The 15,824-nt window shown below is 50.6% G+C and overlaps 1 protein-coding gene across 1 annotated transcript in view; it reads left to right on the top strand.

The window, feature by feature from the left end:
* LOC123830767 (myosin VIIA and Rab interacting protein) overlaps positions 1-10,298 on the top strand; it is a 204,103-nt gene extending 193,805 nt beyond the window's left edge. Inside the window, exons 13-17 of the mRNA XM_045857302.1 lie at positions 782-943; positions 2,279-2,383; positions 2,495-2,555; positions 4,438-4,556; positions 8,104-10,298. Coding sequence (XP_045713258.1) covers positions 782-943; positions 2,279-2,383; positions 2,495-2,555; positions 4,438-4,556; positions 8,104-8,136 — 480 coding nt within the window. The 3' untranslated portion in view covers positions 8,137-10,298. The remainder of the gene's footprint in view (positions 1-781; positions 944-2,278; positions 2,384-2,494; positions 2,556-4,437; positions 4,557-8,103) is intronic.
* Positions 10,299-15,824: the final 5,526 nt, after the last annotated feature.

The following is a 15,824-nucleotide window of genomic DNA, read 5'->3' as shown; positions in this document are numbered from 1 at the left end:
TTGATGTTTCTCTCCCTCTCTTTTTCCCTCCCTTTCCCTCTCTCTAAAACAAATAAATATAGGTAAATAAATAAATTTTTAAAAATTCTTTTTTCTTTAATTTTTTCTCAAATGACTCCCTTTATCTGGTTTTCTCTTTAAATCTTCAGTAGCTCACAGAAAAAACTCTTAATTGACACACAGATTTGATGTGCTTTTCTTAACAGCACATTATTTTCTAAGAAATAAAGTCTTTTCCTACTATAGTTTCAGGTTTATTTAATTCCCTTAGCCTGTTGCAAGCGAGCTGAAGGTAATTAATCAAAGATAAGTCACTCAAAATCTGTAATTGTTTTCAATTAATTTCACCCATGTCATGTTCTTCCTAATTTTTCTCAATTACAAAATGCCATCCAAAATTTCTATTCAAAAACACCACATCATACATTTTTCCCTTTGTGTCTTCTGTCTTGATAGTATAATTGCTATAGTCACTGGACAAATCCACAATTTACCCAGCTGCTGTCACACATTTTTTAATGATTGTATTGTATTTCCAAATTTTACAAACTGCTTTTTCCTGCAGGAAAGCTCAGGGAGGGGCACTGGCAGGGAGGGGGTGGCCAGACTGCGTGCCGCCATTTGAGCACGAAGAACGTTTGTATGGAGGGGCGTTCCCTGTCCTTCACCCCCAGTGATGAGTCTAGTTCTCCCTCGCTCCCCTGAATTACCGGGGTCCCCTGAAAAGCCCCACCAGTCCTGGGTCCGCAGCCCTGAGCTCCAGACCGTGCCTCCTCCGCAGGTGTACCTGGCGGCAGGCACCGTGTACGGACTCGAAGGCCAGCTGAGTGAGCTGGAGGACGCTGCCCGGGGCATCCACAGCGGCACCGACGAGACCGAACTGGCAGACCTGGAGGACCAGGTGGCCACGGCTGCAGCCCAGGTCCACCATGCTGAGCTCCAGGTGAGAACTCTCCTCCCTGCCCGCATGGGGGACCACCGGGCAAAAGGGGAGGGCGCCGCACCTTCCACGAGGATCATTGCAGAGCTTTCATAGCTATTGCCTCCTGCCATTTCTGCCCCACTCACACGGCTGTGATCCTGCAGGGTGGGTTCCTCCAGGTCCTCCTCTTTTGGAGTGCAGCCTTCCTCCCCCAAGTGACAGCCTCGATAATGTGCCGGACTTGGGTGGCACAAAACAGCTGGGGGTGGGGAGTAGGCAGGGGGGGCCTCGAGGTGCAGCACACCTGTTGGCTGCTGGGCTGACATTCGCCGCTCGTCTGTGGCACCTGAGCGGGACCACCACAATCCCCACTTCCTCTCTCGACTCTGCCAGTCTTCTCCTGCCCCTTCCAGTGTGCCCCATGCCAGCCTTGGCAAAGTGCTCTGAGAACGTGGCAATGTGGCAAGAGCAGAGGCCTTAGCATCAATGCCAAGGTCGGCCCAGACCCCATGTGAGATGTGGGGCGTGTTACTTATCCCTCTGAGCCACAGCTTCCTCATCTGTAAAACCGAGAGAACAGTGCCTATGCCTCTGGAGTATGGATAAGTTCATGAACAAGTCCCCCTGTTTAAAGCCCTTGGTGTGGTGGCAGCACACAATAATGCCATTTCCTAAGAGCAGGCTCTGTGTCTTCTTCATCCCTGGCGCAGGGATGGGCCAGGGCTCTTTCTGGCACTGAGGGGGCTCCTGCTCTCTCTACCTGCCTTAAGATGCTGTTGAAAGGAAATCTGAGCTCCTTCTGACCTTCCAATGTTACAGTCAAGGAAACTAATGCCCAGAGTGAGAAAGGAATGTCTCAAGGCCACTTGGCCTCTTAATAGAGGAAATGGACTTGAACCAGAGTTGCGGGAGGATCCCTCCTGAGACTCAGCACTCTGGTTTTGGATTCATGATGTCATTGGAAAATGAAGCATTGAAAAATCGTGCTTGCTTTTCAAAGCTCCCATGAAGTGTTACTTCCCACAGAAGCCTTCCCTGACCAGCCCACCTCAGACGGGCCTGGCCAGAATTCCCATGGTTCCCTGGGCTTCCATGCATCCCTACAGGTGCTCTCACACGGACGATGCTCTGGATTTACCAACTAGACAGTTAAACTCATTGAAGAAGGGCCTGTGATTTATTTCCTCGCTATAACACTAGGTAGAGAAGTGCTTGATAGAAGTCGAATGAATGAATGAAGAATGAATGAGCATGCATCCAAGCAGACTTGTTCTTTATAAATTTATAACACTTTCAGCAAAGACTCTCTCTGCCTGTGCTTTCTCCCTGCTGATTCTGTCTTTCTGCCACATTAAGATTTCTGACATCGAGAGCCGGATTTCAGCCTTGACCATCGCGGGCTTAAACATCGCGCCGTGCGTGCGCCTCACGAGAAGACGAGATCAGCAGCAAAGGAGCCAGGTGCGTCTGCCCCGCCCTCCTTCGGTGGCAGTTTCGCACAGCCTAGAACATGGAGGGGATAGAAGGGTTGGGCTCTGAGAAGGTGTGTTGATCGCTGTGTTCTGTTTGCAGGTGCAAACTATAGACACATCGAGACAGCAGAGGAGGAAGCTGCCCGCCCCCCCAGTGAAAGGTCTGCTTACATTAAAACCAGACACTTAAGCCCGACTCCTTGACTTTGAGTAACTCAGAAGTCTGCTTTTGAGGACCAGATCTAAAGTGGGGGGGAGGGTTCTCACCCGGAACTGCTCTTGTGGGCAGTCTGTCTGGACTGGGACCCCCCAAGAAGCAGAACCCGGGGCAAGGATATGAGTGCAAGTCACGTATTTGGGAGGTGATTCCGATAAGCACTGGTAGGGGAAGCGAGAAATGACTCAGGGAGGAAAGTGAAGCCCATTTGAGGTATTAAATACTTCTGGGAATTTCTGGGAGACGGTACTGACGGCACCTCCGAGTGTCTTGCCCAGAGAGTGGGAAGACGAGGTGTCTCAGCTCCCATCCGGCACGGGCTGCAGGTTGTCCCCTGGGGCACTCTCTTCCGGGGACTTCCGGCCCGCCCCGTGCCTGGGCCACAGCGAGTGGCCGTGCTTGCGGTGGGAGGCTGTCAGAAGGTGCTGGAACAGCGGCTGTCAGGGAGACGCGGGCCGGGCACCAAAAGCGTCTAACCTGGAAGGGACTCCAGCCCAACCTAGAAGGGACTCCAGTGGCGCCAACTGCATCACCCTTGTCCTGGCCATTGGCAACAGTTTCTCTGGATTCAGGAGCCACACGGTGATGATGCCGAACTAGAAACTTAGATCCACAAATCAGAGGAGTAGAATGTGAGAAGAGAAATGTATAAATCTTGGTTCTACCCTTCCTTGTGTAGGCAGTTATTGCTTGCCTACTTTATATTCCACAAGAACTTACACAATTAAAATGTATTACAGCCCTGGCCAGGGGGCTCAGTAGGTTGGAGTGTCGTCCCATATACCTGAAAGTTTCAGGTTCAATCCCCAGTCAGGGCACATGCCTAGGTTGTGGGTTTGATCCCCAGTCGGGGCGTGAACAAGAGGTAACCAGTCAATGTTTCTCTCTCACATTGATGTTTCTCTCTCTCTCTCTCTCTCACACACACACACACACATACACACATGCACACACACATCTTCTCTCTCTAATAAGCAATAAACACATCCTCAGGTGAGGATTTTAAAAAAACGTATTATAGATCCATGGCACCTTATTTGAAACCCCTAGGTCGATATATGTCTCAGCATTCCTTGGACATTAAGGGAGGGGGCTCGGAGGGCTGGGTGGAAGAGATGAAGGGACTGAGAAGTGCAGGTTGCACAGGACAGTCACGGAGCTGTAGATTACAGCACAGGGAATATAGTCAGTAACATCATGATAACTAGGTGTGGGGCCAGGTGGGTGCTCGAAGCAGCGGAGGGGGACCACTCTTCAAGTCCATGATTTTCTTACCATGATGCTGTACACCTGAGACTAATACAGAATCGTATGGAATATGAACCATAATTGGAAAATGAAAAAAAGCAAGGTAATATGGCATAGGTACTGTATATTTCATAACAGCCTCCCCCCACCATGGTGTCCGGGGCAGCCCCTGATAAGCACATTGGTGCCCTTGCAGGGAAGTGTGAGGACGTCCCCACTCGGTGGGGTGGACGTGGGCTGTGTGTGGCCACACGTCAGTTCAAGTCATGTTTTGCCATCAGACAATGTTGGCTCCAAAGTTATCAATGTGTCCAGTTTTCAGAACCTTTTATATTCCCAAATGGCCAATAAGAATGTATGAGCTGTATGGGGTTCCCTCCAAGCTACCTTTTCCCCGGAAAGCTACCAATGATGCCTTATTAACAATAAACACCAAAGAAGCCCACAGTCAGCCCCGTGGCCCAGAAGGAGACCCCAGGCCTGGACCCAACATCTGGGTCATCTGAACGCCTGGCCTTCCTTCCCTGACAGTCGGCCCGGCCTCCGGGCAACGCTTGTTCTCGCTGGTTTCCTTTCAGCCGAAAAGCTGGAGGCATCTTCTGTGAGCACCGTGAAAACATTCAACCGCAACTTCATTCTCCAAGGCTCCTCGACAGGCAGGACTACAGACAGCCCAAGAGCCCCCGGGGACCTGATGGTAAACGTCATTTCTGTCCTAATGCCTGTCACTTTCACTGGGGGTGGTTCCCCTGAGCTGCAGCTGCCTGCCTGCAGCCTCCCGGGCACAGCCCCTGGCAGTGTCCTTTCTGCAGGGTCTCCTGGTCCATTGGGGATGCGAGGGGCGGGATCTAAGAGAAGGGACGCACACCGGCCTGGTGCTGCTGGCCTCTTTGCTGTGTGGATGCACCCTCTCCACCGTATCCCCGCCTCCTTGTAGAGACCAATTGTGATATAAGAGAAGTAATGATAGGGACACAAGAAGGTGCGGTCTGGTTGGCGCGCAGGAGTTTCTACTGTGTTCCTGAGCCACACTCACTCTTCCTCAAAGTTCCTGTGAGCCACTTGTCACGGGCCTGAAAAAAGTCTGCAGCTGCCCCTCAGTGAGGCAGAGGAAGGGGCAGAAGACAGTTTGCGCTGGCTCTGGAGATCACGCTGACAGAGCGAACAGAGTATCTGCCTAAACACCAGCACAGGCCTCAGGATTTGGGCAAATGTTTGATGCTGCTAGTAGGGAATGGGAGGGTCCAGCTAAAGTGCCTCGGGCGTACCCCTATGCTAAAGGCAGATGATGTCTGGGGGGACAAGACCGAAGCAATGACAGACATCACCTGTTGCCTTTTCTGCATCGCCCGTCAGTCCCTTCCCCATGCTCTTTGCCCTCGTCCTGGTAGCCTGAGTGCAAAAGCCCCAGGCAGTGGCGTAACACTGGGTATGCCGTTTTTTTAAAAGATTTTACTTATTTGAGTGAGGGGAGGGAGGGAGAAAGAGAGGGACAGAAGCAGTGATGTGCAAGAGAAACATCCACCGGTTGCCTCTCCCACACCCCCACCTGGGGCCCTGGCCAGCAGCCCAGGCATGCGCCCCCACTGGGAAGCAAACCCGTGACCTTTCGGTTTGCAGGATGATGCTCAGTCCACTGAGCCACGCCAGCCAGGGCCGGGCACGCTGTTTGGAAGTGCCAGTCACTGCATCTATCAGGCACCACAAGGCACCACCCCAGGCAGCCTTCCTTACTCGGTCAGCCGTTACCCCTGACCTTTCAAAGTCCAATTATCTTGCTCCTGGCCATTACCTTCAAGAGCTAAAAGATTCATTGTTACCCTAAAAGGGCAGACCACTAGGGCCAGGGAGGGAATCTGTTATAAGCCAGAGAGTTAAAAACAAATTGCCTGTTGTAGCGCTAGGCCGTGGATCGGCAGTGGCCAGGAGCTGTGGGCACAGGGAATGGGAAAGAACTTCTCGGAGGGTAAGGGGTTTTACGTCACAGCGACGGGAACGTTTGAGGCACTCAGAGGAGGTGCGTGCACACACACTGCGAACGTGGTAGATGCCGCTGAGCTGTTCGCTGGAAAGTGGTGAATTTTATGTTGTGTGAGTGTCACTTTCACAAGTTATTTTCTAAAATAAGTTACTTTTAAATAACACAGAGAGGTTAACAATGAAAATCCGGACACTATGAATAAAGAAGTGCAAACAAAATAGAAAAGGACAGAAATGCTACTTTCAAACACAGAGGAGAATTCCAGGCAAGAAGCATTCAGAGAGAAAATGAGGAGGAAGGATGTTTGAATTTTGGTCACATAAAGTAGACAAATCACGAGCCTTTCTTATGTTGGCAGATAGTGGAGCAGGACGATTGAGCCGTGGCTGGTGGCTTTTAAATTCCCTTAATTCAGATGTTTGTCTAACTTTATCCTTTATGGAGGATTTGCTTTCCAACCATCAGAGGACCATTTATAAAAACTGGCTTTACACCAGTTACAAAGAAAACGTCAATAAATTCCCAAAAGTAGAGAGTGTAACAGCACCCTGTTCGACAGACCTTTCTGAAGTGACGGACATGCCCAGGGCGCCGGACGCGCGGGGCTCCCGAGCACTTCGAGTGTGGCTGCTGCCTCGGAGAAACTGCTGTTTACCTTGCTGCTTAATTTTTAATTAATCTAAACGTAAACAGCCCCAGGTAGCTAGTAACTACCCTATTGGACGGGGCAAAACTAGAACAAAAAGTAGAGTAAACAAAAGCCTTATTTTGACTTGTAAGACATGTGCACCCCCCCACAAGTACACATATACACAAACATGCACGCACGCACACTCTGACACACTCCGACACACTCCAAGGAGTTACGGATTGAAGAGAAAAGCAAATCCACAGAGCATTTCCACACTGCAGATATCACGCATAGTAAAACAAATGGGGTCCACATAAAACTACACTAGTCAAATTTATAGCATGAAATGCTTTCTTTGTCACTGAAGAAGGAAGGGGCAAAATGAATGAACTAGACATTGAATCCCAGACATCGAAGGTAAATGCAACGACCAATTAATTAAAACCAGAAAACTATAGAAATGATCATGACTTGGAGATTTTATCCTTTGGAAAAGTACAAAATAGAATTTTTTTTGTAAGCCAAATCAAAAAAATAAATAAATAAAATAAAAGCAAAAGCATATAATAGAGATATAAAATTTTTACACATATATATAAATGTGATGTAAATCTATGTTAGTACATTTTAAAGTCTTAATTCTAATAAAATCCAATCCAATGAGAATATGAGTGGAAAGTTATTTAAGAAATAAAAGCTTAAAAGTTATTAAACCCTTCAGAAAAGATTCTCTGGTCAAATGGTTGGCTGACCAATGTTGAAGGAACAGTTCATTCCCACACAATATAAAATGTTCCAGAGCAAAAACAGTGAAATGAAATGAAAAGATTCGTGTTGGGAAGCCACCATAGCCCCGAGTACCAAAGCCTGGCGTAGCTGGTCAGCGACACACCCCACACTCGGACCACACACCACACACGAGCTGTGCTGCTGCAGACAGACGGTGCACACTAAACACAGCATTAGCAAATGAGGCACAGCAGTACGTGAAATAGTAAGTCTCCAGGTAGATTTTGCAGGGATGCAAGGGGCCCTCTACTACTGAGATGCTGACTAATAAATCACATCAATAGTTCAGTAAGAAAAGTCATGTCTCAAGCTAATTTACAGTTTGATCCAATCCTCATAAAAACCTCAGTGGGATTTTTTTTTAAAGTTCAGATAGGAATAAATCAGAAGGAACAGACAAATGCATTTTGCAAAGTGAAGGCGGTTTTCCTGCCAGACTTTCAAACCAATGAAAAGCTGCAAAGGTATCGGTGATGGATGGCATGGGATAGAAAGCTCAGATACAGATACAGGCTCATAGGAAAATGGGACATACGAACGTGTCAAAGCACCAGGAACTGGTAGGGAAGGTGTAGATTTTCCTTTTCTAACGTGCTTGGGAAGTCAGCCGAGGGGGTAGTAGTGGGAAGGGTACCAGTTCCCCTTAGTCCATCTATCACCATAAATTCCAGGTGGATTAAGATGCACATGTAAAAATGCATCCCTTTTTAAATATCGGGGGATGTGTAGCTGGCCAATGAATGTGAATACCTTTCACAATATAAAGAAGCCGTGGACGTGTTTCTTCGCCTCTGTTCTCTGTGCCCAGCGGCTGACAGGTGTGCTCATGCTCTCTCGCCCCAGGAGCCCGCCCTGGAGTCGGCTGCGATGTATTAGCGCCGCGGAACACCCCACTGCCAGTGACCCACTGCCTCCGGCCATACACAACAGTGCCTTGACCCCACAGCCATCGAACACTGTGTGGATTCCACCTGAGGACAGGGCCTGGGGAGCCCCGGCGCACAGGGCTGTCCTGACACCTCCCCCAGAAAGCCGTCCCGACTTCAGCACCCAGCACCACGGTCTCGCCCACTCTCTGCCTTAGGGTCCTAGGGGTGTCCAGGACAGGAAACCCAGACGCCGGCCTCCAACAGCAGAGCTCCGCCCCCAAATCTGCGTCATTTCCCTGTTGTCTTGGCTACTGCGTGTCGTTGTAGGATCTCCCTCCCTCTCTCCCTCCCTTTTTTTTTCTTTCTTTCGTGCTCTCTCTCTCTTTCTTTTTATTCCTTTGATTCAACTGGAATCACATATCAACCATTTGTCCAAAGAAAAATGGTTGCAGTGGGGACAGCGGAGGGTAGGGAGAAGAGTATTATCATTCAGTCCTTCATCATCAGTTCTTATTACTCTCTTCCAAGCATCTTTGTCCTGCAAACGCTAAGGGAAAACGTGAAACTGCCCCTGTAGGGACCGTCAAAATCGGAGAGCGCTCAGCCATCAGGATGCAGGTGTCCCTTCAGCCACCTCCTTCCTGCTCGGTCCCTAGCCCCCCAAACCCCTGAACCCCCAGCCATTCCCATCGCTTTGTGGTCATGCGCCACAGAATGAAAGCTCTGATTCACCCATGCCGCGACCAGGTCCATCTGAAACAATGGCTCATGGAGAAGTTAGCATCTTCCTTGGACTTCCTGAGACTCTCCCCACTCTGAGGTGGAGAGGCGCTCGAGAAAGACCGCCATTGGCTTAACTGTAGGGCGCTGTCCGGAGTGGACAAGACGTGGGTGAGCGATGACCACATCTGCATGATGTGTAGGTCAATGCATTGTTGCAAACTGTAGCCAAATGACAAAATGTCGTCCCCCGAGATTTACTCCCCAATAAATATTCAGCAAAAGTAGTAAAATGACCTTAAAGACATAAACGGTTAAGCAATAGCCAGAAAACTTGCAGGTATGAAAAAAGCCAGGACACATGGTGACTTGAATGGACAAAAGAGTTGATACTATGTTTCATGTTAATACCATGTTTCTGGTCTCAAATGCGTGACTGTGTAGAGTGAGTTTATAAAAGCAAATGGAGCTGGAATTTCGCTCCACCGATCATTTTGCTAATAGATTCCGAATCTGAGGAAGAAGGCAAAGCTGGGAGGCGAGGGAATAGCATGACTAATTTCACTATTCTGCTCATTTTCATCCATACAGCAACCCTATTCAGTAGGTACCACCATTTTTCAGATTTGAAAACTGAGGGCCAGGGAGATTGATTTGCCAGAGTCAGGCCTGCAAGCTCAGTATAGTTCCAATGCCTTGCAAGAGCGTCCCTCCGCGTCGTTTTCCATTTTTGTGTCCTTTCGCTGCCGGGCGCTCTCCCAAACCCGGCTTGCTGCTCTGAGCTGTGTGTTGTGAGGTCTTCCTGGTGGGGTCCGCCTCCCCACAGTACTTCTCGCTGATGCTGCGTGTGTGTGTGTGTGATCCAACAGAAACGATGCCTTCGAAATAAAGTACATCTTAGGCTCTTTGTTCCATTGGCGTGATTCAAAGCAAACACATGCAAATGTGAAAAACACAACGAAAAAAGATCGGGGTTCCAAACAGAGCGTTTTCTTTAAGAGGCATGAAAAGCAACTATTGTTGTGTTACAGTGTTAAAATATTCAGTTTTCCATGACAAAAAAAAAGTGTGTACTGTGTAAGCCTTGCAAAAAAACAAAACAAAAACAAAAAAGACAAAGAAGCCTGCTCCATGGCATTCGAATTTTTATAAAGGTTTCCTTGTGCCAAATACGTGCAAAGATTTAATTTACTATTAAAAACCATAAGCATATGTTATAGTTCCAGAAGAATTATTTTGTCATCAAGTGATTTTGATCTTCCGTGTCAATATTTATATTTAGATTAATTTTTATAAATGAAAATATTTTACTGGTTTAAGAAAAGGAGGACATAGGACCGTCTCTGTAATGACTTCTGAGAGATCAGCTTGCCTTCATGCTATCTGCACTTTGCCAAGAATTACTGTCAGGAGAGATGATAAAGAAGTAAAAGTCATTTATGAAAATAACCTTTCCCGCTGTGTGATTTCCTGGTTTGGGTTTGGTTTTCGCTTAGGGCAGGCTGGGAGAGAGGAGGAGCTAGGGAGAGAAGTCAATGGTTCGTCATCAGCGGGGCCAAGGTGCAAGGCCATGGTTGCCCCTGCCCCAGAGTCCTTCCAGGGACCCCATTCACCTCTCCGTGGCTTGTCCTTCTGACAACAGAATTTCCTAGCAATCAACAGTACGGGGTGGTCACCCGGGGAAGACCGGCAGAGCATCGGGGTGGGGGTGGGAGTGGCGTGAGGAAATGGGGACGGTAATGTGATTGTGCCTCTGAGGGGACATTTTTGATTGTCACAACATGGAGGGGTCAGGGTGTGTGCTACCGGCACATCGCAGAGGCCAGGGATGCTGCTAAGTGTCCCACAAGACACAGGACAGCCTCCCACAGCAAGGAGTGTCCAACTCAAAATGCCAGCGGTGCTGAGGCTGAGAACTTGGGCTGGCCCCTGGAGGTAAGGCTGGACACCGTAAGGAGACACCCCTGCCCATCTGTGGAGCTGAGCAGGAAGTGGGTGGGGGGCTCCCCCAGAGTCTTGCATGGGTTAGGGGCAGCTGTGCCTCCTCCGAGTCTGGCCCGTCCAGAACACTGCAGCCAGACACCGCCCCCCGGCCTCCGCACATGGGAACAGGAGCCCTCTGCTGACCTGACCTGCGCCCGTGAATGCACACACTAATAGAAGCCATGTGCTGCTCTGCCTGGTCGTCCAATGCCGTCCTCAGAACCCCCTGTTAAAACACAGGCTCATGGGAGAAATCAGTCGACCCCAGTCCTCGATCCACCTTTCTGCCATCCCATCACTGTGCCCGGCGCACCTGTGTTTGCTCACACTCACAACAAACACGCTCACATTTCAGTTGACGGGGCATTTCTGATGGGGGGTGTGGGGAGGACAGGATCAGGAGACCCCAAAGCCCCTCCAGGCAGCATTTCCTGACCAAAACGCCTGGTTTCTCCCCGCTCCCACACCACATCCCCAACCCTATGAAACAGAAAGACAGCGAAGAGGACCCAGTCACCCCCCCAGCCACCTGAGCACTCCGCCTCCCTCAGCCAGAAGCCCCAAACCACGTGGCGAGCACCCAGTCTGCGTGGACAGTCTGACGTTCACGAGAATCGATGCATGAGCCAACAGTTTGAGTGTCGAGAGTGATGAGCAGCTACACTAAAAAAAACTGTGTGGCTCTTCTTGCTTCTGAGTATGTAGCAACAAGGTAATAGTTTCCCCTAAGAAATAAGTGCTTCGTTTTTCCATGACAAAAAAAAACGTGACCAAGTATTCAAAGCATTGAAGCTACCAGAAAAAACTAGGCTTCACTCTTAGAATTTCCACTTAGCAGCCCTCTGGCCAAGCGCCTCCTGTGCAAAATGGGGTCACAAACACCAAGGGTGTAGAAACAAACATGGACCTACTTATAGCTTATTTAAATTGTATCGTATTATTCATGCTATTACAGTTGTCCCAACGTTTCCCTGTTTCCCCCTTCCCCCAGCCCTCCCCCACTCCCTCAGGCACCCCCCCACACCGTTGCTGCTTATTTGTAACGTTTCACAATTTGTCCGTGAAACTTTGGTTGCATTTCTAGGAGGATATCTGTCTCCATGCATGCTGGTGTTGACAGCGCACAAAGGGTCCTCTGTTCACGGAGGTTTCTGATAAAACTTGAAAGCGCAGGAGACATTTGGTTCCGTCCTTTAAAAATAACTTCTCGCACAACAGCCGCTCTGTGTGCTCCCAGAAGTATTCCCCACACGCAATTTGCATTTAACAGAACAGTTGGTTGCGTGAGCCTTCTGTCTCCGCAACGGAGTTATAATTACGATAAAGTGCAGGTAAGTAGAGTTGCATTTTAAAGAGATCTCAAAGGGCTGGGAAACGAGTATCCACTTGGAACACTGGGAACCTCAAAGAAGTTGTTTAGAAGGATCCAGTCTGGTGGCACCAGGTCCTAAAATATAGAAAACGATGTTTTACATCAAAGGCGTCGTATTTGATGAAGATGGAAGCTTCTCACAGGTTGAGGTGCCACCTCGGATTCAGCAGAATCAGAGATTCTCCCAGCAGGGCCGGGAGGGGGCCGCTGGTGCTGCGTTTGTGACGCGCTCCCAGGCCAGACAGCACTGCCGGCCACCCAGCAGGGTCCCTCCGAGAGTCCCCCACAGGATCGAGGCCCAGGTACCCACAGCGGTGACCTGTTCACTGGTGCTTCCCTTGTGCCTTTGCCTCCCTTCGTGGTCTCACGTCCCCTCTCCCTCAGCAGGTGCCCTGGGGACGCAGTCTGCTTTGGCCAGGGGACACCGGAGCTGAGACGTCCCCTGCAGGGCACGCACACGTTGCATAGCTTTCTCCTGCTCTCATCTGAAAGCTTCCTGAGGACCAGGGTTCCTTTTGCCCCGCACAGAGCCTGGAACAGGGCAGGTGCTTGAAACACACGAGCTCACCGGGGCGGCCCTGGTGGTCAGCTCTAGGCTGTGGGTGGGCCACGCCAGGTGAGTGAACTGCAGACTACAGTGGGGGAGCCGTCTCTCGTGGGGCCGGGGGTGAGCCTCCCCCCAACACAGGAGGGTACAGCAGGCTTCCCAATGCCAAGATGGAGGAGTAGGAGGAGGCTCTCCCAAACCTCTCCTTCACTCTCGCCCCACTTCTAAAGAGGGTGGTGGGGCAAGCCCAGGGGGCAATGAATGGCCCAAGCACCTGCTCCCCAGAGCCCAGAAACACAAACTCCTGGATCCAGACGCCTACAACCTGTGGGCCCCAGCGGGGCACCGGCAACTCTGGCTTAGTTTAGCTGGGCCTCTTCAAACAGGGTCCTGGGGCTGAGAAAGACTTAACACGAGTTGTTGGGTGCTGTCGCCCCTTCCTGCCATCGCCGATAAGCCCGGAGGGACTCCAAGATGCTCACTGTCTCACTGACTTCTTTGCACGTAGCCCGTGTGCCCTGACAGGACCCTCTTCTCTGAATGGGTCCTTCCCCTTTGCCCTTGGCCCATAAAAGGCCGGAACCTAGAGAGCTCAAAGGTTGGAGCAGTATTCCCAAAGTGGGGTTCCCACCCCATGGGGTGTAGGAGATAGTCGATTGGGAGCAGACCAAAGAAAATAGTAGACCATTTATTTACGCTGATGTTTTTTATCTGAAAGTGAGCTTTACCAATATTAAATACGGAGATAGGTGAGAGGACATGTAAATAATTTATAAACAAATAGATACATCCTGGGGGTGCAGGGCCAAACAGCTCTTTCTGATGGGGTGTGTGTCAAAGTGTTGGGAGACCAGCTACCAGTTAGGAGACCTCGTGAGCTGATGATGGCTCAGATCCCCTCTCCAGCTAGTCCCGCCCCCCGCCCCATCAGGGCCCTGCTGGCTCACTACTGCTCAAGGGGCGGTGGGAAGAAGAGGGGAGGTGGTCCAGAGCATCCCAGTCTACTGCCCGGACCCTGTGATGAGTGTCATTCCATCCCTTGAGGTCAAAGCTTTCTGTGGGTCTTGTCTGTCCTCCTGACTCTCCTCCCAGAACCGGAGGGGAAACGTCTACTTATCATCCGACTATCTTAACTGAAGTTCTAAACGCACCAGGTCATTGTTGTCCAGAAACAGCCCCTCAGGCTGCTTTGAGATGTAGAACTTCCCGTTGGGGTTCCTCGTGGCTCTGCGAAGTGGACCAAAGTCAAATCTCTCTGCTCGTAGAGGTAAGAGCCACGTGGCATCTCGAGGCAGGTGAACCAGGTCACAGTCTCCTCCTCCTTTCATATCCGTAGGGCACAAAGCCAGCCAGGCAGGGGCATCCGTTTACAATCCCAGCCCCTGAGAACATCTGGGGAGTCCAGCTGTGCAGGAAAAGGGAACAGGAAAACCGTACCAATCACCTCGTGTATCTGCCGGCTCTGAAGACCTGCTGTGGGTCCAGGAGCGTCTGTGCTCTGCTGTAGTCAGAGCAGCTCGGGGAGTCTGCCCTCGGCACTTCCCACGCGGCCTCACCAAGCGTGCCGAGTTCTCAGCCTCAGACTTGCTCAGGGAGGTTTGGGAAGACGGCACTAAGAGCCTGATGGCCTCCAGGGTCCCCTCCATACACCCAATGACAAGGAGCTGTGCTGGCCCAGAGCCACGCGGTGCCACAAGCACAGGGCGTTAGGTGGCGAGGTGACAGCACGGGAAAGCCTGTAATTGCCGTCCTCACTCGCTGAGCAGTGTGGTGATTACTTAATTGAAAATGAAAGGGCTCCTGGCAGGCGCCGCGGTGGGGAGTGTTTCCGTTGCCCTGCGATCCGCCCGCCCCGCGCCCTTCCCCGTTTCCCGGTAATGACAATAATTTGCACCTCCAAGCTCGTCCTTCCCGATGTATTCTCTCCTGCTATGTCATTCACGTCGTGGCAAACCCATTGGGAAGTCAGGAAAAGACACGTGAGAAAGGCCAGTCTTTCAAACGGGAGGCCGGACAAGTCTTCTTTGCCCTGGTCAGCGTGGCCGCTGCGTGACGGATGCACCGCCCAGAACAGAGTCCACGGAAGAGCATTTCCGCCCAGTTGTGACTGGGGTGTCTGGGGAGCTGCCTTGCTCACGAATGGGTTGGTATCAGACTTGCAGAGCCGAGGTTCTCCTTTGTCTTTACATGACAGTTACTGTCTGAATTTCCTCGCCTAGAAGCAACTCTCCTTGGTGACCAGGGCTGCTGAGATGCCGGCAGGCTGTCTCAGGTACTGCAGTGCGGAGGTCACTCGGCCTGATGTCAGCTTGGTGCCCATCGACTGTTGAGGTGTCTGATGACCAAGGAGTAAGTCACCCCTTCTTGATTTGGAGCATTAAGGGTTCTGTTCTCCTGGCCTCCGCTCTGTCTGCAATTGCGTGGGAAAAGCAACGTCTTGCCTTTTGCCGAACAGACCGAAATGTGGTGGGAGAGTGTGTTCCAGGCGCTTGCAGAGCTGGGCTGTAGCCGTATAGGAATTCCAGACCATCGCTCCAGGCAGAGCCGCGTTTACCCTCTGTGGGCCGCACACTGTTAAAGCTAGGGCCTTGCTCAGCTCTGCGTCTTCCCGCATGGTATTCAGTCTGCTAGAACACCTCCCCGTGGCACTGAAAATCTCTACCCGCCCTTTAGCAAGACTCTACTCCAATGTGACGTTCTCTCTGAGGGCCCCGGGCCCCTCCCCAGCCCAGAAGAATCCCAGCGTAACCCAGGTCATTGGAGGTGGGAGTAGGCTTCATGCCACTCAAAATCTGAGTTCAAATCTACACAGTGTCTCGCCCCTAATTCTATTTTCCAGATATGCTTAAAAAGCCTTTCCTCAAAGCCTGTGAATTTGTGCTTATGGAGATTGAAGGTTTCTGGTCTTTGTTTGTTGTTGCAGCCTCTGTTTTGTACGCCATCAGCCAGACGGGAAATTCAAGCCCTTCCCCACTTTCCCTTAAAAGAGTGATGACAGGGAGGACCTGCGGTACACGTAGCCTATCACCTAATAGCTGAAATCGCTGAATGGTCAGACATTCCTGTTTCTCAG

The sequence above is a fragment of the Phyllostomus hastatus genome, unplaced genomic scaffold (genome assembly GCF_019186645.2).
Source record: "Phyllostomus hastatus isolate PE091 unplaced genomic scaffold, TTU_PhHast_1.1 phas_scaffold_129, whole genome shotgun sequence".
NCBI classification, from domain to species: Eukaryota; Metazoa; Chordata; class Mammalia; order Chiroptera; family Phyllostomidae; genus Phyllostomus; species Phyllostomus hastatus.
The sequence above is the reverse complement of the archived record's forward strand: the minus strand, read 5'-3'. Positions and strand labels throughout refer to the sequence as shown.